The sequence below is a fragment of the Thamnophis sirtalis genome, unplaced genomic scaffold (genome assembly GCF_051295495.1).
Source record: "Thamnophis sirtalis isolate CommonGarterSnake01/CBP01778 unplaced genomic scaffold, rThaSir2_p1.2 scaffold_2, whole genome shotgun sequence".
Classification (NCBI taxonomy): domain Eukaryota; kingdom Metazoa; phylum Chordata; class Lepidosauria; order Squamata; family Natricidae; genus Thamnophis; species Thamnophis sirtalis.
In genome coordinates this window covers 26680122-26705500 of record NW_028261382.1, presented here as the reverse complement: position 1 = coordinate 26705500, position 25379 = coordinate 26680122, and the positions used below count along the sequence as shown (strand labels likewise).

The 25379-nt window shown below is 44.7% G+C and overlaps 1 protein-coding gene across 1 annotated transcript; it reads left to right on the top strand.

The window, feature by feature from the left end:
* The first annotated feature begins 1706 nt into the window (after positions 1–1706).
* Positions 1707–23442, top strand: CARD9 (caspase recruitment domain family member 9). The gene is made up of 13 exons (XM_087704532.1): positions 1707–1795; positions 3978–4102; positions 7379–7638; positions 9598–9735; positions 11958–12283; positions 13459–13638; positions 15455–15607; positions 18351–18476; positions 19398–19589; positions 20393–20434; positions 21202–21250; positions 21978–22053; positions 23062–23442. Exons 3-13 carry the CDS (start codon positions 7449–7451, stop codon positions 23156–23158), a joined length of 1569 nt encoding a protein of 522 aa, XP_087560658.1. The 5' UTR covers positions 1707–1795; positions 3978–4102; positions 7379–7448; the 3' UTR covers positions 23159–23442.
* Positions 23443–25379: the final 1937 nt, after the last annotated feature.

The window sequence follows — 25379 nt, the reverse complement described above, 5'->3', positions numbered from 1 at the left end:
GTATATTTCAACATGCATAGAGTATGTTTTTCAGTATTGAATTCATTTTTTCCTTTTCAAAGTAAAAGGCAATACTCTATGTGAGTATACCTTCTCAGGCAGAAGTGGGACATATCAAAGGTGTCAGTTTTGCAGCTCTTTACAGCTCCATTCCGAGATAAATTCTATGCCCATAGATCAGTGTTTTTCAACCACTGTGCCGCGGCACACTAGTGTGCCGTGACATAGTGTAAGGTGTGCCGTGGGAGAATTACTTTATATATAGTCAATATAGGCACAGAGTTAAATTTTTTTAACATTTTCTAATGGTGGTGTGCCTCGTGATTTTTTTCATGAAAAAAGTGTGCCTTTGCACAAAAAAGGTTGAAAAACACTGCCATAGATTGCAGATTGATAAGGATCTGACATTTGCCAGATACCTTACAAATACAGGGCATAATATATTACAGAAAACAAATGTTTCTACTAAAACCAACAAGTTCGTATCCTTATTACTATTCCCCTTCACAATCATCCTAGTCATGGTTGTCTCAAAGGTGGGGGGGGTTGCCCCTCAAAAGGCAATTGGACTATGTTTTTTCTTTCCTTGGACAAGTAGAAGTTTCACTTCTCATCCAAGACTCTTCATCAGTCCTTGCACTTCCTCTTTTCTCTCGCTCTCTCTTACTCTCCACACAACTTTCACCGTGTGGGAGTGGGGGGGGCCTTCCTGTTCTTGTCCGATGCCTCATGGAAAGTCAGCTACTTCCTTTGATCCGGCATCTTGGAAGGAACCAGAGCTGTGGATTTGGAACCGTGGTCAGGTCAGCTGGAACTGGTTTCTTGGGCAAAGCAGGAAGGTGTTTCCTGGGGTGTTGAGATGTGGGTGGGGAAGGAGAGCACCTCTGTTGTCATGGGCTCTTTGGGTGCTGAATTGGGACCTAATGGCCTGCTGAAAGTAGGAATGGCTTACATCTTTAGATCTCTGGGAAAGGTGGAAATCTTTCTGCTTGGAACAGCTCTTACAAGAGAACTTGGAGCATTGGTGGGAGAGGTTGGGAGTCAAGTTATTGTGCCTGAATCTGCCACATCGGAATCCCTCCCAGAGAGGTGAGTAAGCCATTGGATCGCCTGTGGTGGTTATGCCTTTCTCCTGCTCCTGGATACTGTGGAGATCAGCATTTGGGGCTGAAATCCTTGGCTGGAAGCTAAGAAGGCCAAGCATTTGGGGAGGGGGGATTTGGGATGACCTCTTGTTGGAGGTGATATGGGGGGAGGTAATACGATTCCTCAACAGACAGGAAATCTTAGACCAAAAAAAATGAAATAAAAATCCTGCTGGATCATTGAAGCAAGACCTAAGAAGGTCAACTAGATCCCAGCAAATGGAAGGTGCTGGAGCTATGCCCCTGGTTGTGAAGAGAATTGGGAGGGTCCAAGAGAACCTGCTTCCTCCATCTAAAAACCACCAACCTTCACTGGGGTTTCTTCCTGCCCCATGGATAACCTTTTTCACTGAGATGCGATCAGTCTGACTGCATTTTACAGGATTGGGTTACTTTGAAAACAATTTGGGTTGTCCTGGATGACTGAGAACCTCCCTAGACATCAAGCATTGGGTTGGGATCATAGCCTTTTTTTAAAAAAAATTTTGTTGCTTCTTATTTATTGCTTTGTATTATTTTTATGATTGCAGATCGGAATTGATCTCTGTAGGACTTTCAAACTCCATTTTTAGAGGAGTAACATTACATCAGGAATGTTTTCTAATCATGGGAGATCTTATGAGTCACTGAGCAGCATTTGATTCTGGCAGGTAACACGACTAATCAAATCATACATTTAAATAATTAGGAGAGGCAGGACTGAGCCCGGCTTGCACCAGACAGCTCCAGCACCATCCTGGATATGTGGTTGCCTGTCATATTGCTCTGGTGACTTTTGAATCCCACCCACACTGGTAGCAAATATGCTGTTAATGGATCACCTGCAATATGTTTCTTTCCGGCCCTGGATCTTCTGGGGTTCACCTTCCTTGGGTCACAATTCTTGTATTCTGAGAGTAATGGGACGTGATAATTGTGGCTAAGAGGCTGAGCTTGTTGATCAGAAAGGTCGGCAGTTTGGCGGTTCAAATCCCTAGTGCCGTGTAACAGAGTGAGCTCCGGTGACTTGTCCCAGCTTCTGCCAACCTAGCAGTTCGAAAGCAGATAAAAATGCAAGTAGAAAAATAGGAACCACCTTTGGTGGGAAGGGAACAGCATTCCGTGCTCCTTCGGCATTGAGTCACGCTGGCCACATGACCACAGAGACGTCTTCGGACTGCGCTGGCTCTTCGGATTTGAAACGAAGATGCATGCATGTGCAGGGGGCGGGGTTTGGGGGGCATTAGATAATGGGTGTGGGCACACGCACATGCGCTATCATATGTGTGCATGCACTTTTGACACCCAAGGAAAAAATGGCTTGCCATCCCTGGACTAGCACATACGTGGTGAAGGGAACCTTTCCCTTTACCTATTCTCTCTGGCTGACTCTCTCTCTTCCCCTCAACCTTATTTTATAGCGACTCCATCTTGGGCTAGCTCTCTCCTTTCTGCCCCCTCCTCAAATATCTCCCAGGGTTATATCCTTCCCCACCCCTGTCCAGCCCTCCAAGGTTTTTGGTGGTCTTCTGGAAAGAGAAAGCCTACTTCCCCGTTTGCCTCTTTCTCAATTACTTTTCCAACTTGACTTCAGGGCCTCCTTTCTGTAAAGGCCAAATAGGATATTGAGCAATAAAAGACATCAGTGTCAAGGAAACAGGTTTTTTTTTCCGTTTGAAAATATAAATTGGAACCGTATCAATGAAATGCAGAAATCCAGAAGTTACGACATCAGCCCGTCTTGTGAATCAGTTTCTAGTCCTAAACACGAGGGAAGACTTTAAGTGCAGTTTGAGAAGAGCGCCTTAAAGCCAGCAAATACTCTTCTTTTATTTATTTTCTTCAGCTGGCTGAAGCAGAGAGAAGCAGAGAAGCCCCCCCCTCAGCCTTAGGAAGAAGGTGGCAAGGGGGAGAAAACCATCTGACAAATTTTGTTCCTCAAAAAACCAGCAGGGACTTCTCCAGATAAGTGCCCTGGAATCAGAGCTGGCCTGTTAGCCAAAATATCAGGAAACAACAGCAAGGGCCACCCTCCATTTAAACATGATTTTAAATTTGGTTGATTCTTTTCCTTATAGACTCCTCATTCCTTGCAGACATTTCGCTACCCAACTAGGTAGCCTCATCAGTGCGAGGTTTTCTCTGTGCTTAATTTCAGTGACACAATATAATTCGATAATGTCCCAGGGTCCTATATTATTTCAATAGAATAGAATAGGAATAGAATTAGGATTAGGATTAGGATTAGGAATAGAATTAGAATTAGAATTAGGAATAGGAATAGAAAAAGGAATAGGAATAGGAATAGAATAAGTAACAGGAATAGGAATAGAATAGACTAGAATTAGAATTAGAAATAGAATAGAGATAAGAGTATAAGTAGTGTAGCATAGAAATGGAATGGAACGGAATGAAATGGATTGGAAGGTTTTCGCTATGCTCAATTTCACCCTGTCAATTTTAGTGACAGAGTTAAATTTGATAATGCCCAGGGTCCTATATTATTTCAATAGAGTAGGGTAGGGTAGGGTGGGGAAGAAATAGAATGGAATGGAATGATTTCTATTTGGCCAAATGTGATTGGACACACAAGGAATTTGTCTCTGGTGCATAAACTCTCAACAACAAAGTGTCTGAAGTCAGAGCTGGCCACCAGGGCCAAAATATCAGGAAGCAGCAGCAAAGCCATCATCCTTTTAAACATTATTTATAAAATTTGTTGATATTTTTTCTTGTGGTCTCCTCATTGCTTGCAGACGTTTCATTACCCAAGTAGGTAACCTCATCAGTGTAAGGTTTTCTGTTTGCTCAATTCCAGTGACACAGTTTAACTTGAAGTTTTTTCCCCCATAGCCCCGGAGGTCAAGACAAGAAACAATGGATGGAAACTAATCAAGGAGAGAAGCAACCTGGAATTAAGGAGAAACTTCCTAACAGGGAGGACAATTAACCAGTGGAACAGCTTCCTTCCAGGAGTTGTGAGTACGCCATCACTGGAGGTTTTGAAGAAGAGATTAGACAGCCATCTATCTGAAATGATATAGGGACTCCTGCTTGAGCAAGGGGTTGGACTAGAAGACCTCCAAGGTCCCTTCCAGCTCTATTCTGATTGATTGATTGATTGATTGATAATGCCCTAAGGTCCTATATTATTTAGCTAGATATATTCCCTAGCTCTCAATTATTGAAAGAACTGGCATATTTATGGGCGTCCCATCCCAAACCTCATTAGATTACTATGTTACTAATGGTGCTTGGTGGTAGGCAGCCAAAATGCTGGTATTTGAGAGCCTTGGCATCTGGCGACAGCTTTTGGAGGCCTGCTTTAAGAGGCAGAGGGATGGAGGGATTTCTTCAAAGAGGAGGTGGAGATTTAGGGACCAACGTCTGTGAGTGTTGTCCCCAAAACTGGGCCTTAGCTTGGTTGATCGCCAAACACAAGGTGTGAAACAAAAATACATATTTTATTTTGGTACCAAAGTAGAAGGACCCCTGGCATTGAAAGCTGCCAAGGCCCCGATTACAGTTTTACAGCAATTTTTATAATCAAAGGTGAATTATATACATCCTTTGGCTCTCCCCCTAATAATGCATGCATAACATATAATATTGATTGGTTATCTGGATTACAGCCCCCCCCCAACTTTTACACTTGTAATGCTAAACAGCTAAATCTCAGGGCACTTGTTGCCTACCCCAGGTGATGGGTATCTTGAAAAGTTTCTAATTTCATGTTCTAGCTATGTGGTTTGGGGGATTTTTTCCAACAGGTAAGTTGTTTACTTCTGCCTCGCTTCATTAACCATGGAGGGGCCCCTCTCTCCCGTAAGGATGAAATCAACTTACCTTTGTTGCAGAAAATGACAGGTTTAAGACTTCTCAGATACAGGAAAAATTTATTTGGCAGCCAGGTTCAGAAAGTTAGCCCATGGCTTAACATTGCAAGTTCTGAACAACCTTCATTATCGCAGCACGCATTCTTATACATTCTCAAAGGCAGCATAACACAGAAATACTTAACACATTTCTTAGTGGTTACCTTGAGGAGAAAGTCTTATAAGGAGATGGGGGTCTTACTTCTCCTTCTGTTACAGGTATGGATGATGTGTCATTAATGAACTTTATCTGAACCTTGTGGTTTGGACTTTTGACATAGGGACGTTGGCTGGAACATCTTGTGGTTAGGCACTTGCTTCCTGTTCTTTTGCAAGCTCCAATTCTGCCTATGTGGCTTTTTAATATAGAAATAAAGGGCCCCCGAGAGGCTGTCCAGCGTGACCCAGTAGGTTTCATGCTTAATGTCCAAATCTCACTTTACGTCCTACTTTACCTTCACTACCTCCTGCCTGTGCAGAACTTTCCACACATGGGCAGAGGGTCAAAAACGGGATGTGATGACGTCCAGGCGGGTGGGCGGAGCCTCCTGCTGCAACCGCTACCAGTTCGACCAAACCGGATAGAACCAGCTGAATTTCACCACTGTTCCCACCTACCTTCTTGCCCCCCTCAGAATGCTATCAAGAAAGCCTGTATTGTAAATCCCATATTTCAGCAAAAAAAGCAAAAAGGAATAAAAGCTATTAAATTGCCATTTTAAGGCAAAGAAATGAAGAGAAGAGCAAATGTATTTCAGAATTCATATTCCTCATTCTCATGTCCATCCTGGGCCCTAGCTCCACATATACCATATTTTTCAGAGTATAAGACGCACCGGAGTATAAGACTCACCAAGATTTTGAAGAGGTAAATTAAAAAACAAAAGTTTTTGCACTTTGCAGATCACCCAAACCCAAACATTTTTTGTGAAAAACAGGGCATGCAGAGAGTTTGAGAGGCTTGTAAAGTGCTCTTGGGGGTTGATGGGGGGGAAACGAGCCAAAAAGGGCCCATTTTTTGCTCGTTTTTGCCCTCCCCAGCCTCCAGGAGCACTTTGCAGGCCTCCCAAACCCTATACAATCCATTTTTGTGAAGGGGGAGAGGTTTTGGGAGGGCAAAAATGCTGTGTTTAGTGTATAAGATGTACCCAGTTTTTCACCCTCTTTTGGGGGGTGGGGAGAAAGGTGCATCTTATATTCCAAAAAATACAGTGTAACCCTTTCTGTGATCCCCAGGGCAGTGGTGGGATTCACTTACCTTCGCTACCAGTTTGCAAATATGAGCGTGCATGTACAGAAGGTCGCACATTATGTTGGGGTGGGTGGGCTGTGCCTCCAGCCGCTGCTGCTACCATTTCACCAGAACTGGAACCGGCAGAATACCCCCATTCCCCCAGGGGCTCATCTGTACATACTCATGTCCATTGCACCCACACCTGGGTCCTATCCACACATGCGACCCTTCCTCTGATCCTTCAGCGAGAGAAAAGAATTGCTTTCTTGGTTGACCATAATGCCAGTTACTCACTGAGAAAATGAGTCAGAGAAACAATGAGGAGAAATTGGGCTGAACAAACAGGAACTTCCCCTCCGGAGACAGGATGCTGAGTTCCTTTTCCTTCCTCTTCTCAGTGACTCAGCCAGGAAAATGGGTGTCCGAAAGAGTATTTTTGTCAGGCTGTGGAAACTTTCTTTACACCCACTTTCCACTCCCTCTCTTGGGAGATTCATCTAATGTTTTGTTACTTACACCTGTGCTGATGCCAAGAACAACAGTGGCCACTTATGGCAGGAATTTTGGCTATTCTATTTATTATATTAAGGAGTCTAGAGATTAGATTATTGAAAACTAAAATTTTGCTATTCACAGGAAGTACAGCTGATGTCCTAACACACTCTGGACAAAGACACATATGCCCGTGTGTGCGCGCACGCACACACACGTAATGATGTCAGAGGCAACTTGGGGAAAGGAGACAGGGAGGGAGGGAGGAAGGGAAAGGGGATGGTGGGAGGGAAAGGATGGAAGGAATGAAGGAGGCTGGGAGGAAAGGACAGAAGTACGGAAGTTCTGGATTGCTCATTTCAAATTAAGAGAGTGTTAACAGACCTTTATAAACATACTGTATGAAGAATGGTTGAAGGAAGGAAAAGAAGGAAGAAACAGGAGGGAGGGAAATAAGAAATAGAAAGTAAGAAGGAAAGGGAAGGAGGGAGGAAGAAAGGAAGGAAGGAAGGAGGAAGGGAAGGAGGAAGGAAGGAAAAGAAGGAAGAAAGGGAGGGAAGGGAAGAAGGAAGGAAGGAAGGAAGGAAGGAAGGAAGGAAGGAAAGTGTCAATGAAGAAGTTATAATTCTGCTAACATCCCATTTGCTTCCCAGTTGGAGACACACCCTCTTCTGCATTTTCCGAGAAGATCCTGAGTCCAGCCTTGGTTTTTCTGCCTCCACCATGTCAGACCCGGAGGATGAGGATGGTGAAACTTGTTGGAACAACCTGGAAAGCTTCCGTGTGAAGCTGATTTCAGTGATCGACCCTTCCAGAATAACGCCTTACCTCCGGCAGTGCCGAGTCATCAACCACGATGATGAGGAGCAGGTCCTAAATGATCCCAGCCTAGTACTCCGGAAAAGGAAGACAGGTACCCGCCGATTTTCTGGCTTGGCAAGAAATCTGAGTTTGCAAGAATGTCCCAAAGGTGCTTTTTTCAAGAGGCAACTGGACTTTCTTGTTTTTTCTTTGAAGTTGTTTCACTTCTCATCCTAGAAGCTTCTTCAGCTCTGACTGCACGGTGGGGAATGGAAGGATTTATACTCCTTGCAGACAGCTGGTCATTTGCATCCTTTTAGAGGATCATTGAGGCTACTTGGAGGTTTCTCTGTGTCCTCAGGGTCACCTGAGTGGTGCAAATGGTTCCTGTAGTCTGCAGTTTTTCCTCTGGGAATCCATTCCTTCTCCCACCCCATTCCAAGGGGGTTCATCCCAAATTGTAGAGCTAAAAGTCTGTAGAGATCCTCAGTCATCCAGAGTCATGGTTGTCCCAAAAGTGCTTTTTTTTCCCCAGGAGGCAACTGAGCTTTCTTTATTTTTCTTTTGAAGATGTTTTGCTTCTCATCCCAGAAGCTTCTTCAGCTCTGACAGGATAGTGGGGGGGAATAGAAGGATGCCAATGATCACCTGTCTGCAAGGAACATAAATCCTTCCGTTCCCCACCATCCAGTCAGAGCTGAAGCTTCTTGGGTGAGAAGCGAAACGTCTTCAAAGAAAAACAAGAAAGTCAGAGTTGCCTCCTGAAAAAGCACCTTTGGGACAATCCTGACCTGGGTGACTGAGAATCTCCATAGATCTCAAACAAGAAGTTTCCAAGATGGAGTCTTGGCTGGCATCCTTTTTAAGAGGCAACCTTATCTGATCTTCCATCCTTCTCTCTTCATGGGGAGAACCTGACAGGGACCAGAAAGTCTTCTGCCTCTTTTTCTTTTCATCCTGTCCCATATTCTCCTTCTTAAAACTGAGCTTCATCGCATTCCCCTTGGCTGAAACCTCCGGACCATCTGGGAAGTTTTCTTCCTGCCTTCCTGAAGAACAGTGGGATTCCACCACAAGAGGAAAGTCGACTCTTTCCTTAGAAACTTTTTGAAGAATATATAAAACTGTACAAAGCAGAGCATCTCAAAATGAGTCAAGCCGTCAACACCAGAAGGTATTTTCTGCTTGGGGTTATGATGGCCTTGATGCTAGATGGACTAGAGGACCTCCAAGGTCCCTTCCAGCTCGTTCTGTTCTGTTCTAGTTCTATTGTATTTCTAATTCTTATTTTAATTCTATTCCTATTCTATTCTTCATTATGTTTCTATTCTATTCCTATTCTTCATTATTTTTCTATTCTATTCTAGTCATCATTTTTCTATTATATTCTATTCTCTCTGTTTTACTCTACTGTACTTTATTCCGCATCCTATCCTATCCTATCCTATCCTATCCTATCCTATCCTATCCTATCCTATCCTATCCTATCCTATCCTATCCTATCCTATCCTATCCTATCCTATCTCTGTTGGTAAAATGGGGGTTTTGATTGCTGCAAAACTCTGACCCCTCCTTTGTTCTGATCATTTTGAATTTTGCATTTCACAATTCATAAGTGCAATTAGTTGAACATTTTTTCCTCAAAAAAGAATCAGGTAGGCAGAAAGTAATAGATGCTGAATTTCTAACACTTTAGTAGAAATCTGAAATTGACACAAGATAGTCATACTTTGTACTGATAGGCTCCATAGGAACATTTATTTATCTGATAGGAAGCTATGGAGATATCAGTGAGAAATCTCGTTTCTTGAGAATTGAATGTCGCACCTGCTTGGGTGGGGGGTTGGACTAGATGACCTACGAGGTCCCTTCCAAGTCTGTTGCTATTATTTATTTATAACTGGGCTTCGAAGATCCCGTCTGGAACTTCTTTGTTATCTTTAGGCATTTATAGAGAGGCAAAAGATTAGAAATGACTTTCTGCAGGAACGATTTGGGCCACTGAATCCAACCATCTGAGCAGTCCGGAAGTTGAGATTTTAAAGAGTTTGTGCTCTGTCCATCTTTTCAGGGCTGCTCCTAGATCTCCTCCAGAGGACGGGCAAAAAGGGTTTTGTGGCTTTCCTGGAGAGTCTGGAGTTGTACTACCCGCATCTCTACAAGAAAATAACAGGCAACGAGCCCACCCGGGTCTTCTCCATGATAATAGGTAATGCTTTTGTTCTGTGAGCTCTGCTGAGGCCTTCCGGTGACATCATAGGTCCATCTTTGGTCAACTGAAGTCAATGTCAAGGTTCTGATTGATGAACTCAATCTAGCAAGCACAGACGAGAAGATCCAATCTCTTCATGCAAAGCTCCATTGAGTACACCATTTCGGCAGAGAATGAAAGCAAAACCAGATCTAACTCATTCCCGCGCAGAGCCACATAGATGAAATTCAGGTTCTCCTTTCCCCTATGAAACCAAGTCACATTGTCCAATGGAGTTTCTTGGTATTGTTATGGGAACATCGGGTAAAGTTCTGGCAAACACCTGCTGAAGTGTCCTTCGTTCTGGAATGGGACTGTTCTCCTCGTATTCTTTTTCGCCCCCAGGTTTCTGCCCCCACCCAATAACCTTTACCACTTTGCCTCCACTGTTAGGACCCTAGCTGTTACCTGCTGGCCAATGGGAAGAATTCTATCATTTGAGAAAAGGGGAGAAAAATGAAGGAAATGTAATAAACAAAAAGTAATAGGTATTGTCACATGAAGTAGAAACTTGTTATGTTATAGGAATTTGTTCCATTGTAATATGTATATGTGTTGTGCTGCTGTAAAGGTGTTTTCCTTTTGAGCATTTGGTTGTTGGGCATTTGTGGCACATGTGCCTCTGCTAAAGCATGTGCCTGCAGTCCGTTGTATCCTTCCTGCATTGGGATCCCTAAAAGTGATGCTGCCATTCAATTGGGAGGAGGGGAGCCTCGGAGTTAAATCATTAGCTACATCTGAAACAATTGAGTTTTACAACTTTACAACTGGTTTCCTGTCACCGGGAGACTGAAGGTCCCAACTTCTCTGGAGGGATGTTTATGGTAGCCATGTGGGATATATAACTTTGATGTCTAACTAGCGATAGCCATGGGAACGTGTGCTTTATTGACTCCCAGGGCAGAAGAGTTAAGGAAGCATCTTCACACTTGTGTATTGGTCAGAATCTGCATTCGGACAAAGGGGAGGGGTCATTATCAGTTTAATCCCATTTGCATGGCCTAAAGGTTTTCAGATGCTGCTTTGCCTCTAATGGTTTCCATCGTGCTTGATGAAAGGTTCCTTTTGAAACAATCCATTTCAAGAGTCTTTACTTTCTCAAGTTAGGAGAGGAGCCGTTACATCTGGATCCTTCATGGGTCCTTTTAAATTCCATCCCTATTCCCTCTAGGAATTGACACCTAACTCAAACTACCAGAGCAATCCTCACACCTTTTGTGCTGTTAATAAGCCAATCAAAAGATAAACACTGCCAGAAAGGAATCTGTCTATATTAGGGTATATGACTTACAATGTAGTTAGATTATATGACTAAAGTAATTATAATATTAAGAGCTTTGGCGTACAGGTAAGAGAAGGAGTCTGGGGAATTGTGACAAGTAGAAAGTCATGATTTTAAGTTTGCTGTGGCCATTGTGTATTTGGGGAGGGGGGGAATGCAAAGGATTTTCTAGCTCGGACCTGAGGCAACTGGGCAAAGAAACAACCCCCCCCCCCGAGGAAACCCCACACAGAACACTTTCTTCCTCCCTCTCTCTCTCTTTCTCCCTTCCCTTGCTCTGATTGGCTGGCGGTGAACTGGCACCTGAGTCCAAAAGCCCAGGATGAATAGTATTTCTCCCAAAACCCCTTGAGGAAAAGCCTGGCACTAAAGATGCTGTGTCCCATTGGCCGGCACAACCAGCTAGGGTCCTAACAGCGGAGGCAAAGTGGTAAAGGTTAATGGCTGGGGCGGAAACCTGGGGATGAAAAGGGGGTGGCTAAGGGTAGGAGGAGAACAGTCCTAGACCCCCTTGGTTCCCATCTTGATGTCTGGAACTTTCTTACTCTCCGTGTACCCATTCCCTCCCCCCTCACATTGTCCAATGGAATTTCTTGATATTGTTATGGGAAAATCTGGTAAAGTTCTGGCAAACACCTGCTGAAGTGTCCTTGGTTTCCACCTTGATGCCTGGAACTTTCTTACTCTCTATGTAACACCCCCTCCCCCCCATGGTTCATTGGCAAGCTGAGAAGTGATAATAGTTGCAAAAATGTCTTTTGAAGCTTGACAGTCGAGACTTCAGCAACGGGAGGTATCTGGCAAAGTACTGAAACTTGGGAAACACCTTGGTCTATCCCTGTCGTGCTCCTCGGATCCCCGAGTTGCTCTCACCAACCTGGGTTCCTCTACTCTGCAGACACGGCGGGAGAGTCCGGACTGATGGAAGTGCTGATGAACGAGGTGTCAAAGCTGCAGGCGGCCATCCGAGAAGAAAGGCAGAAGGTCCAGGAGCTGAACGTGACCCTCAGCACCAAGGAGGATGCCATCAAGGAGATGAGGGTGAGGGACAGCGTCCTGCGCAAGTACCAGGAGCGGGCACACAAGGTGAAGGAGGAGAGGGACTCCCTCAGCAAGGAACTGATGCTATGCCGAGAGGAGAACTACAAGCTGGCCATGAAGTATGCCAAGCAGAATGAGGAGAAGAATGTGGCCCTGATGAAGAATCGGGACCTGCAGCTGGAGGTAGGACACTTTGTTGCCACTCCTTGCTTCCCTTGGGCAAGGGGAAACAGAACAGGCCAGGGAGGGAGTGTTAGGACTGATGTGAACTTAAGCTGGGAATATCTGAATCCTGATACCAACTCTACCATGAGTTGGTAATATATTAGGGGTGTCAAACTTGAGGCCTGGGGGCTAGATCAGGCCCATGGGATGCTTAGATCTGGCCCCAGGACCATCCTGGAAACAGCAAAGGACAGGCCTGCAGTACCTCTGCAAGCAAAAATGGAGCTCAAGCTCCATCTTCATTGGCAGAGGGTTGCAAGAGACCACCACAGCTGAAAATGGAGCTCGTAAGGGCCGCAGGTGGCACTCCCAAGCAACATTTTCATTGCCAGAGGATTGCAGGAGGCTATCGCAGCCCAAAATGGAGCTTGGGAGCACTCGGGCCAGCACAGATGCCCCCGACACGAGTGATGTCGAGCTGGCCATGCCCATCCCCCCAACACCCCAAGGTCAAACACAACCTTGATGCGGCCCTCAATGAAATCAAGTTAGACACCTCTGGTGCAGTGATGAAATTCAACTTTTCCCCTTACCGGTTCTCTGGATGCGGCTTGGTGGGTGCGGTCTGGTGGGGGTCATGTGACTGAGCGGGCATGGCCAATGTTATCACTCATGGCAACCCACCAAGCCACGCTCACATAAAAGTTCGGCCGGCAAAGTCTTCTAGCATTCAACCTGGCTGCTTCTCGCCTCATGTTTGCTCTGTGTGTTTGAGCCCAAGAAGGAGGAGAGAATCAGCCACGTTGAATGTGAGAAGTCAAAATTTTCTCCCTCCCTTCACAGCAGAGCTGCTCAGAAGGCAGCCGCCAGCCGTAGCCTGTCCCTCTCTCCCAGGATCGGACCTTCTGAGCAGCTCTGCTTCGACGCCCTCCCTCTGGCAGCTGCTGTTTCCTGGCTGGGTCTGGCCCCAAGCAGCACCGGCAGGCAATGAGTTGGACAATGGAGGTGGAAATTAGGAGTGGGAAGAGCATTATTGTATAACAATAAATTGATCCAGCCAATACGCCGTTCAGTAAACCCTTATGCATGCAGTGTGAAAATATATAAATAAACTGTTTAAAAAAAGGAGGCCACATGCAGGAATTGATCACACTCACACACACACACATGATCTCTCTTTCTTACTCCCCAAGATCGACTGCCTGCGGCACAGTCTGATCAAGGCTGAAGATCACTGCAGCCTGGCACGGAAGCACACGCTGAACCTGAAGGAAGCCATGGAGCAGCGGCCCAGCCACGAGGTGGTGTGGGAAATCCAGCGGGAGAAAGACTTGCTGTTGGCCAAGAACAAGGAGCTGGAGAGCACCCTGCAGGTTTCCTCTGGTTCAGGAAGGGAGGGCGACCGGCAGAACGGGGTGGGAAGAGGCTCTGCAAACATCTAGGGCCCCTTGGACAAAATTGTCGATAAAAGGGTTTGACCGGATGCAGATTTTGATGGGAACTCTGCAGGAAAGTCTTAAGTTCTTCAACTTAAGTTTGACAAATTCGCAAAAAGGAGGGATTTGCTGAAAGGAATCTCAGCATATAGGTTGGCTGTTTATAGCACTAGCACTTAGACTTACATACCACTTTACAGTGCTTTACAAGCGGCTTTACAGAGTTGGTCTCTTGCCCCCCCCCCCCCCAACAATCTGGGTCCTCATTTTACCCACCTCAGAAGGACGGAAGGCTGAGTCAACCTGGAGCCTGGTGAGATTCAAACTGCCAAACTGCACTCAGCCAGCAGTCAGCAGAAGGAGCCTGCAGTACTGCACTCTAATCACTCCACCACCCCGGTTCTTATTATTAATTTGCCCCCACTGTAGAGATTTGCGGAATGAGTTTGTAATAGCTTACCTCATTAAATGCTGATCCCTTTTACATAGAACCACTATTGTCGTGTCAACAGGATTCCATTTCTCTGATTGTAGCTAAGTTTTGTTAAACGATCTGTAAAATTAGGCAGAACTTGGTCACCCACTAACAATGTCACCGTCGCTTGTGGCCTTTTGGAACGGTGGCTGAAGTCAAGGGCTGGGTTTCCACTTCTGTCCAGGGAGTTTCCCATTCATTTGGGGTGTGGATGAGCCACAGTGGCGAAGTGGTCAGAGTGCAGTACTGCTATTTCTGCCAACTGGCACATGCCTGCAATTTGGCAGATCGAATCTCACCAGGCTCAGGGTTGACTCAGCCTTCCGTCCTTCCGAGGTGGGTAAAATGAGGGTCCAGATTGTTGGGGGGCAAAAGGCTGACTTTGTAAATCGCCTAGAGAGGGCTGTATATAAGTCTAAGGGCTAGCCTGTGTATTTGTGCCTGGCCTGAATGTATGAGCCATGCACCTGCAAAGTAAAATTATGCATTTCATGAACTTTTGATATGCCAAGATTGAAAGCTTTCCTTTCCTTGATCCATTCATCCCTGCAAGAGGCAGGGGAAAAAAGCTCATCCTACCCAGATAATACGTTGGAGTGCTGGAGAGAGCACAATAGAATAGCAGATTTATATCCCACTTCACAGTGCATTACAGCCCTCTTTAAGAGTCAGCCTCTTGCCCCCCAAAATGAGGGTCCTCATTGTACCCAAGGATGGATGGCTGAGTCAACCTTGAGCTGGTCAAGGTTGAACTGCTGGCAGTGGGCAGAATTAGCCTGCAATACTGCATTCTAACCACTGCACCACTGTGGCTCATGGGTAGATATAGAGATAGAAATAGAGAGATAGAGATAGATACAGATACAGTTATAGAGCCTGTCAGGGTTGAACTCCTGGCAGGGGCACAATTAGCCTGCAATACTACATTCTAACCACTGCACCATCATAGGTGAGAGGGAGGGAGGGGGAGGGGGAGAGAGAGAGGGAGAGAGAGAGAGAGAGCGCACTAAGACTTATCTAACGTTGCACAGTGCTTTACAGCCCTCTCTAAGAGTCAGCCTCTTGCCTTTAACAATCTGGGTCCTCATTTTATCCACCTCGGAAGGACGGAAGGCTGAGTCAACCTTGAGACTGGTGAGATTTGAACTGCCAAATTGCAGGCAGCCGGCAGTCAGCAGAAGTAGCCTGCAGTACTGCATTCTGACCACTGCACCACTGTGGCTCACAAAGGGGGGAAATGTGAAAGGGTGCCTATTTCGTGCCTTTCCTCTCTTCTAGGTCACCAAGAATGGCAGCTCCGAGAAGGATGGGGTTTCCCTCCAGGCTCTTGAGGCCGAGTGGAGGCGGGTGCTGAAGGAGCAGCAGGAGCTGGTGAACACCACCTGCGATTTACGCCAAGCGCTCCAGAGAGCCGAAGACGGGCGAGATAAAGTAAGCGGTCAGGCCTACAAAGCCACAGCATTACGTCTTGGAGGAACACCATTGGCTTCAGAAAGGGGGGGGGAAATTGCTGGGGGCAGGAAGAGGCTCAAGGGGGACACCTGGAGGCAACAGGAAGAGCATGGAGACTTGACCAGGGGCCTGAGAAGCACTTGAGAACTGTCATGGCCCCATCAGAGCCTGGATCTGAGGAGGAGGATGAAATGGAACCGGGGCCGATGGAGGAGGATTGTGCAAGAGGGAGTGCAAGGAAAAGGGAGGATCCCCCTTGCACAATCCTTCTCCATTGTCCCCAGCTCTGTTTCATCGTCCTCCTTGGATCCAGGCTCCAACGGGGCCATGGCAAGAACTCTACAAAAACCCCACTTCCCTCCAGGAGATTCCTCCGACAGCAGTTCTTAATCTGGAAGGAATGAAGGATTCAATTCTGAATCGATGTGTGGAGGCTAATGATGGAATCCAAAGGGAATAATCAAATCCCTGTGTTTTACTGGATTACTTGACCTTGCCAATGAAAGTGAATCAGATTTAGAGGTGAGTCTAGCTTCACCTGTGTCTTTGTCCCTTCCAATTGGACTGGATATCGTTCTTGCAAGTGGACACAAAGGCCAGGCGAAGCTCTGGACTCTCCCCAAATGCTGTCCAAGAAGAGAAGAGTGACCGCCAACATGGGGATAAAGGTCTCCTTGGCACTGATGAATATTTATATTTAATCTGCATTAAATAAACCTTCCAGCGCACTTTTTCTTTCCATGGGAAGGACAGCCAGCTGATTTACAGTCTCAAATCAATGGAGACTAAATGTATCACCCGTCCCTGCAGTTTTCTTGACAACTTTTTCAGAAGTGGTTCCGTTCATCTTCTTCTTCCTAGTTTGAGGGAGATTTATAGAAAACTCTTCTTTCTCTTTTCTTTCTTTCTTTCTTTCCTTTCTTCTCTCTCTCTCTCCCTTCTCTCTCTTTCTTTCTTTTTTCTTCTTTTTCTTTCTTTCTTCTTCCTTTTTTCTTCCTTTTTTCTTTCTTTCTTTCTTTCTTTCTTTCTTTCCTTTTCCTTCTTTCTTTCTCTCTCTTTCCCTTCTTTCTCTCCCTTCTCTCCATCCCTCTTTTTTCTTTCTCTTTCTTTCCTTGTTTCTTTCCTTCTTGTTTTTTCTTTCTTTCTCTTTCTTTCCCTCTCTCCCTTCTCTCCCTTTCTCTTTTTTCCTTTCTTTCTTTCCCTTCTTTCTCTTTCTCCATCCCTCTTTTCTTTTTTCTCTTTCTTTCTCTCCTTCCTTCCTTCCTTTCTTTCTTCTGACCCGGGGGTCCTGAAAATGGAACTGAGGTCCCTCTCCTTTCATCACCTACCACCACATTTTTTTCCCCACAGTTTAAAGGCACAAACTTCCAGGTTGCCCAGCTCATTAAAATACAACGATGGGTTGCTCATTTTAGTTTTCAGGGCTATGTGAAACATCATGTCTAAACCACATTCTGCCCTCCTGTGGCAGCTAATTTACAGGGTTTTTTGACTCTCAAATCACTGGAGACTAAAAATCCAAGTCCCTGTAGCTTTCTCGGCAACATTTTCTGCTTTAAGTGTGGTTTAAAAATGAGTCCAAGGAAGTGTTTTGTGATCCTGACAAGGGCATCTCCTTTCCTGTCCATTAAAAGCAGATTTCTCCCCTCCACCTTTCCCCCAGAACATGTAGAGACTTTTGGGGGTGAAATGAGCCCTTTCTACTTTTTTACTCTAACCCCTGACACCATTTCAGTATCTCCTCCCGCTTCGCAAGGTTGTATTCAACTCGAGATTGAAATGCCCAAGGCAGATGGTCAATCATAAAGGCCATTGCCCAACTTTCAGAGTTTGGATGGAGGCAGCTCAGAGCCTTGCTTTGAATCTGAAGCTGCCTGCGCAGATAGGGATGGGTGGTGTTTCAAGCAGAATCATTGTTGTTTCTTTTCTTTTCTTTTTAAACAATTTTATTTGTTTTTTAAACAAGGACAAACAAACATAAAAATAAAAACAAAAAAACCCATCTTCCATTACAAATTGTAGAAAGTGTGCCAGTTGGTTACAGTATTTCCATGCATCTCTTCCATAATCACCACCTGCTTTTCATATCAAATCGCATATTTTAAATTCACCTATATTCATGTAAATCATAATTATTATATCTCAACCTTAATTTGACTATAATTGTTTTTACATCCTTTTATATATAATATTCAAAATCTAGGATTATATGATAACATTCCATTAAATCATCCTAAAATCATCCAATCACAATACATATTTATAACATATTCTAGATAAAGCTTTTAAACCTCCTCTCATAATCTCCATATATTGTTTATATAAAATTTCATATTATCAAACTAATATATCTATATGTATTGTTATCATTATTAATAATTTAACTGTAGCTATTGTCGCTTCAGAATAGAATAGAAATTTTTATTGGCCAAGTGTGATTGGACACACAAGAAATTTGTCTTTGGTGCATATGCTCTCAGGGTACATAAGTGTACATAGTACACAGTGTAATACATTCATCAATAATAAAAAGATACAACAGTAATAGTTGTATTAGGACACAATTAAAAACAATATAAATTTAAAGATACAAGCAGCAAGGTTATAGTAATAAGTTGGAAGAGATAGATATTAGTAAGGAATAAAAAAATAATAGTAATACAGTCTTAGTAAACAATAGCCAGAGATTCTCCCACTGACTTATATTGTATTCTTTTCCCAGCTTGTAGGAGAGAAGGAGCTGCTGGAACTGAGATGCACTTCCTTGCAAAACGATAATCAAATTTACCAAAATCGTATCAAGGCTATTTTAAAACAGCTGGAAGAAGTGGTGACTGAAAGAGATCAGGTAAGGGTCAATATACCTTTCCCCAACTTAGTGCCCATGACGGGCTGGATTTCATCTCCCAGAATGTATCACCCTCTCATTCTTCTCTTCTAAGGAGGCTCCTAAAATCAGTGAGTCTTATTAGAGATAACTATTAAACAATTGGAATGTGGTGGCTCAGTGGCTAAGACACAGAGCTTGTCGATCAGAAAGGTTGGCAGTTCAGCAGTTCGAATCCCTAGTGCCACGTAATGGAGTGGGCTCCTGTAACTTGTCCCAGCTTCTCCCAACCTAGCAGTTTGAAAGCACATAAATTAATGCAAGTAGAAAAATAGGAACCACCTTTGGTGGGAAGGGAACAGCACTTCGGCATTTAGTCATGCTGGCCACATGACCATGGAGACGTCTTTGGACAGTGCTGGCTCTTCGGCTTTGAAACGGAGATGAGCACCACCCCCTAGAGTCGGCAATGACTAGCACAGTGATGGCAAACCTCCACTGGCAGAGGCACCGTGGGCCCGTCCTATGCTGTTTCCAGGGTGGCCCCTATGGGCCACATTTAAAGCACCTCATGGGCTGGATCCAGCCACCAGCCTTCAGTTTGACACCCCTGTGCTATGGAGTAGATCTTGTCCCAGAAGAATGCCCTGAAATGGGAACATGCTTTGGGAGTTACCTAGAGGTCACTTAGATCCCAAGGATGGCACCTCAACCAGCGGAACCTGAGGTGGCCTAACACACAAGCCTAGCAAAAATGGGTTTTGGTTCAACATCTGGTGAGAGCCATTCCGTGGTCAATGTGGGGAACGCATTATTTGGGTGGGATGTGTTACATGAGCACAGCATTTACATTCCATCAGCTATGCTGGCTGGCTCAGTCTGCCTGGTTGGTGGGCTTTTCTGGCAACTCTCTTTGCCTGCTCCCTGCTGGGATGGCTGCAGGCTCTTTTAACCCAGGAGGAATGTCACAAGCAATACTCCCAAGGCCTGAGAGAGAAAGACAGCTACCGGAAGCAGATCCGGGAACTCGGGGAGCATTGTGACGAACTGCAGCTTCAGCTCTTCCAGAAAGAAGGACGGTTGCTGAGTACCGAAACCCAGCTGAAACGGCTGTGCCGTGATCCCTCCGCCATGGTAGGTTGTCAGGAAAAAGGCCATCAGGAATGGAGCTGGGGTGGCACAGTGGTTAGAATGTAGTAAATCAGGCTAACTCTGCCCACTGCCAGCAGTTCAATCCTGGCTCAGGGTTGACTCAGCCTTTTGTTTTCTTGAGGTCAGTAAAATGAGGACCCAGATTGTTTTGGGGCAATATGCTGACTTATAAAACTACTTAGAGAGGCCTGTAAAGCACCTGGGAAGCAGTAGATAAGTCTAAGTACTATTGCCCTTCCTTCCTTCCTTCCTTCCTTCCTTCCTTCCTTCCTTCCTTCCTTCCTTCCTTCCTTCCTTCCTTCCTTCCCAGTGCTTAGAATGCAGGACTGCAGGCTAACTCACTGCTAACTGTTCACGATTCTGACCGGCTCAAGGTTGATTCAGCCATCCGTCCGCCTGAGGTCAGTCAAATGAGGACCCAGATTGTTCTTGTTTTAAATTTAAACTGCTACCTTAAGTGTTATTCAAGGCCACAGTGATGCATCAATCAAGCATCTATGTAATTAATCAGTAGAACAGCTTGCTTTCAGAAGTTGTGAATGGCCATCCCTGTAGGTTTTCAACAAGAGGCTGGACAGCCATTTATCTGGAATGGTATGTCTTGCTTGAGCAGGGGTTGGACTAGAAGACCTCCAAGGTCCCTTCCAGCCCTATTTTTTATGTTCTAAGAATCAATCAGAGCAATTATATATAATTTTTCTGAACAATTGGGGTATACATATATAAAGTCTTTCAGCACTTAAGCTGTTTTTAACATCTTGCCACTTAACTTCTTGTTGTCCCAGACTTCAGATCTTGAAGAAAACTCATCCCGCAGCTCTCAAGAGGTGAGTTATGAGTATCTGCTTCCTTATCTTTACTACTCCGTTGTGGCACAGTGGCTAGAATTCAGTAGACCTGGCTAACTCTGCTCACTGCCAGCAGGTCGATCCTGACTGGCTCAAGATTGGTTCCATCCTTCCGAGATGGGTGAAATGAGGACCCAGATTGTTGGGGGCAATAGCCTGACTCTGTAAATCACTTAGAGAGGGCTGAAAAGCTCTGTGAAGCGGTATAGAAGTCTACCTCCTATCGCTATTGCTATTCTTGCCCACATTTGGGTAGAGTTGCAGATCCACACACCCTCAGACCCTGCTATTACCATCTGGGAGAAGAAGGGAAACTGAAAAGGTCCAAGCCCTATTTTCCTACATTGCAGGGACTGCATTCACACAGCACCCTACAACAATTTGTTGACTTCATCTTTTGCGGGTTTGCCCAATGCATTACACCAAATGCTATATTAAGCCAAAAGGCTGGATTTCTGCTTGTTCCAAGTTTAAGAACGAGCAACCAGTTGCATTGCAACGGAAACAGGAAAAAAAACATATTGAGTTACATCAGGAATTTGCTATATTTTTGAAATGATGAGAAATAAAATCTCCATCTCTTCTGCCTTCGTTGGATGGCATTAGTTTAAAGTTTAGTTCTGTGGTTTGACAGCACCTTAAAATGCAGGCTTGTTTCAAAATTATTATAGGAAACATCACTTTTTTGCATTTTGTAAACAAAAAAATAAAGTAATATCACACCTCTCTCCCTTTTTTGCCCAAAGCTGACTCCCCAAGGAAATCCAGGCGAAGATAGAAAAGGCACCAAACCAAGTATGTTAATCTGTGACTAGCTATTCTTCTCCCTCCCTCTCTCCCTCCCTTTCTTTTTCCCTTCCTTCCTTCTTTTTTTCTTCCTTCTTTTTTCTTCCTTCCTCCTTTCTTCTTCTTTCTTCCTTCTTTCTCTTCCTTCCTTCCTTCCTTTTATTTCTTTATTTCCTTCTTTCCCTCTTTCCTTCCTTTCTCCTGCTTTGCAATTCAACCACAAGGAGGAATTTGATTCTGGAAGTCCTACCAATGGATCGGGAAAGGTTACCATGATCTACCACCCCTGCCCCTCCTCTAGACCAGTGAATTGACAGTCAAGCTTGTTTGGCGCATGAGTTTAGTCCTATTTCAGAATCCAGCTGGACGCATGTCGAGAAATAGGCCAACTGCCCATTTCAGATACTCGGAGCACTTTCCGACTTCCATTATCCCACAATACCGTTTTTTTCTGGTCTCATTGTATTGTTTCTCTCCCCAACTCTTTTGAACTAGACTAAGGGGAGAGTTTGCAGACCCCTTAAGTGTATTTCGGTGGCCAGTTTGCAAACTTTATTATCATCCCTGCCACTTCCTTATTTGGAGAAATTCTAAATTCACACTGGGAGAGTCAAACCTTGAGTATCCTTTCCACAATGAACGGTCCTGCAGTTTTTAACCTTCTGTTGAGCTGCCGAGTTTCCTAATTCTGTAACTTTATACTACTCTAAGCTTCATCTCTGTTCTCCTCCTCCAGGAAGGAGCCCAGCGGATGGGGACCAGCCAGAGAAAGGGCACCGGCGAATGAAGGACAGTTTTGAGCATTATCGAAGGTAAATCTCCCTCAGCACTAGATCCCTGGTGCAGAAAAAGCTCTTCCCCATCACTTATTGAAATAAAATAAAATCTTTATTACAGTCATGGATGCAGGTAACTACAGGTAGTCCTTAACTTCCAACGATCCATTTAGTGACCGTTCAAAGTTACGACACTGAAAAAAGTGACATTTTTCACACAGCGGCCATGGCAGCATCCCCATGGTTATGGGATCAAACCTCAAGATGCTTGGCAACTGACATCTATTTATGCAGTGTCCCAGGGTCATGTAACTTAACAACGGTGTTACTAGCTTAACAGCTGTAGTGATTCACTTAACAACAGTGGCCCTAAAGGTAATAAAATGGGCCAAAATGCACTTAACAAATGTTTCACTTAGCAACAAAAATTTGAGGCTAAATTATGGTCGTAAGTCGAGGAATACCTGTGGTAAGTTGAAACTTTATACTACTTTATAATTTTTATAGAAAATTAGCAATGTGCAGGAGCATAAAAGTTGGAATAGGACAGACAAAATCTATCACAGCAGGAATCACTCTTGAATAATGGATCGAGGCTCTTTAAGATGTGGTGATGCTACTGTTATCCCCTGATGGAATATAAGTGCTGCTGTGCAGAATCTGGCTACATGACACGTTGTAGCAGGATTTGCACCTGCAAGCAGCAGGGAAGGATAGAATTGTCCTGGGTTGTTGTTGTTCGCCGTTTAATGACCCCGTAATCCCTTGTTCTGGGCAACTGAATGGAGTTGAGTGATTACTGGCCGGATGCCCTTCCTAGCGCCAATGCGGAGTTTTGTTCAGCAGATATATTCTCATTGTGCCGAGAGAGAAATATCTGTCAGTATTGGCCAGTCACTGGAGGATCTGAACTCCCAGGTGCAGCCTCTTTCAAGGCCAGGTAAACACCACAAATTGGAAAGGACTGTTGTCTATATGCTTTTAGCTGGACGGAAACAGCATTTGTGTTTCTTCCTCTAAAATTGATCTGGAATCTTTTTGCAGAAAGAGAGCTCTACGAAGAGTGCAGGAGAGCCGCCAACACGAAGCTTACTGGGAACATTCCTCAGGAAGCGACAACACAGACACCGAAGGCTCCTGACTTTGTCTGCTACCTCCAAGGAGAAGTGGGGAATTCAAGAGTCTCTTCATCCTCTTCTCATTTACAAGCAACATGGGCAGCGGGAAAACTAAATAAGTGCATTATTTTGCTGAGACCACCTTGATTTTACATACCTATCCAGCTGACCGAATGAGGCTGCCCAGATTCCTTCCCACGGTTTAAAGGACTTGGGGATCTGGAGCAGGTTTGGCTTCCATCCAAAGAAGACTCAGTAGCTGTGTGGTTTAGCCACCGCTTCTTCCATCTGGATTTCAGATTCTAGATTTCCTAGTTCTTGACTTCTGACTGGTTGCTTAGCGGTAGGGGTGTTTCACCAGGTGTTTCCCCTACCACTGTGGCAAAGAACTCTGCAGCATTTCCCCTGCCTGTATCCCTCCATTTTCCACTCCACCCTTAGAGTCTCCTTAGGCTTTGAGCTTTCTTCCCACCCACCCACCTGTGCACATTCCCATGTGAGAGGATCAGGAAAGCAGGTGCACACACATTCCATTTGCTGCTCATTTGCAAGGAACCATCCCCTCCCCTTATCCCCACGGGTCCACAGACCCTGAAAGATTGGGAAAGTCTGCTGTAGATCTTCTGGAATCAATAGAGATCATGTTGGGGACCGTGGGACATATTCTCTGTCCCTGCACCAAGTGCCTCCATGCCAAAAGAGGAAAGCATTTCAGATGGACAATTTTTGCAGCCGCTTTGAAAATAGTGCTCACTTCCAAACAGTGCTGTGCAGCCTGCGGGGATGCTGAGGGTGGAACGGCCAGCTCTCCTTCTACATGTTTTTAATATAATGTGGTCCTTAATATGATAGTCCTAGAGTTTATTTAGTGACTGTTCAAAGTTACAACAGCACTGAAAAAGGGACGACAGGTTTTTTTTTACATTTATGACCATTGCAACACTCCCATTGTCACAATCAAAATTTGGACGCTTGTCAACTGACTCACACTTCTGATGGTTTCACTGTCCTGGGGTGATGTGTTCCCCTTTTGTTACTTTTGAACAAGCAAAGCCACTGAGCCAAAGAACTCTGCAGCATTTCCCTGGCTGTCTCCCTCCAATTTCCATTCCACCCCTAGTCTCCTTAGGCTTTGGGCCTTCTTCCCACCCTGCTGAGTCCCATTGACCTCCTCCACAACCCCATCACTGATCTTTTACTGTAGATCAGGGGTCCCCATCCCCTGGGCCGCAACCCACTACTAGGCCATGAACTGTTTGAAACCGATGGGTGAGTGTGCATGCACACACACACACATATTTGTGTGAGCAGCAGATAAGTATGTGCACACGCACTCCATTTGCTGGCCATTCCCGTGGAACCATCCCTTCCCCCTTCCCCCACCAGTCTACAGAGCCAGAAAGATTGGGGAACTCTGCTTTAGATTTCCTTCTGGAATCAAGAGATCATGTTGGGGACGGAGAGAGATCTTCTCTGTCCCTGCACCATGTGCCTCCATGCCAAGTGGGAAGCATTTCAGATGGACAATTTTTTGCAGCCACTTTGAATAGCGTTCACTTCCAGACAGTGCAGTATTCTCCCCTCCCCATCTTCAAAAATTTTATTTCATTATATTGTCTTTTAATGTATAATGCTATTCCCTTTTTTGCTTTGGTCAGCCAGAGTCGTATATGTTACCTAGTTTTTCCTATTCCAAAATTTTTCTGTGTTGCTTTCTAATATGTACTTCCTATAACCATTTAATGTCCAATTTCAATATCTCTAATTTGTTAAATGTTCTTTTTATTGCCAAGTTTAATCCATTTATATTAATGGAGATTACTTTTATTTCTTCCTCCATTTCATTGGTTTATAGGTTTCGCTGATCTAGTCATTCTTAGCTCCCTCTCCTCCTTTGTCTCTTTGGCCCTTGCTCCTTCTCTTCCTGTTCTTTCTCCATCTCCTTTTGATCTTTTCCCTTAGCTTCCTGGCATTTAGCTCCTCCTTCTTCTCTTACCAGCATTCCCTCCTGTGCTGCTATATGATGTTCATAAAATAATTCTGCTTTCTCTAGTGTATCTAGTCTGTACATTTGTTGTTGCCAGTTTACCAAAATCCCCTCAGGAAAAATCCATCTAAAACTCACTCTTTTTTTTGATCAAACTCTTAGTCAGAAAGTGATATTCCTCTTATATCTCTGATCTTGAGTTTATAGCCCACTTATTTTGCAGCCACATTGCTGCAATGATGGATTGGTTTGTGATA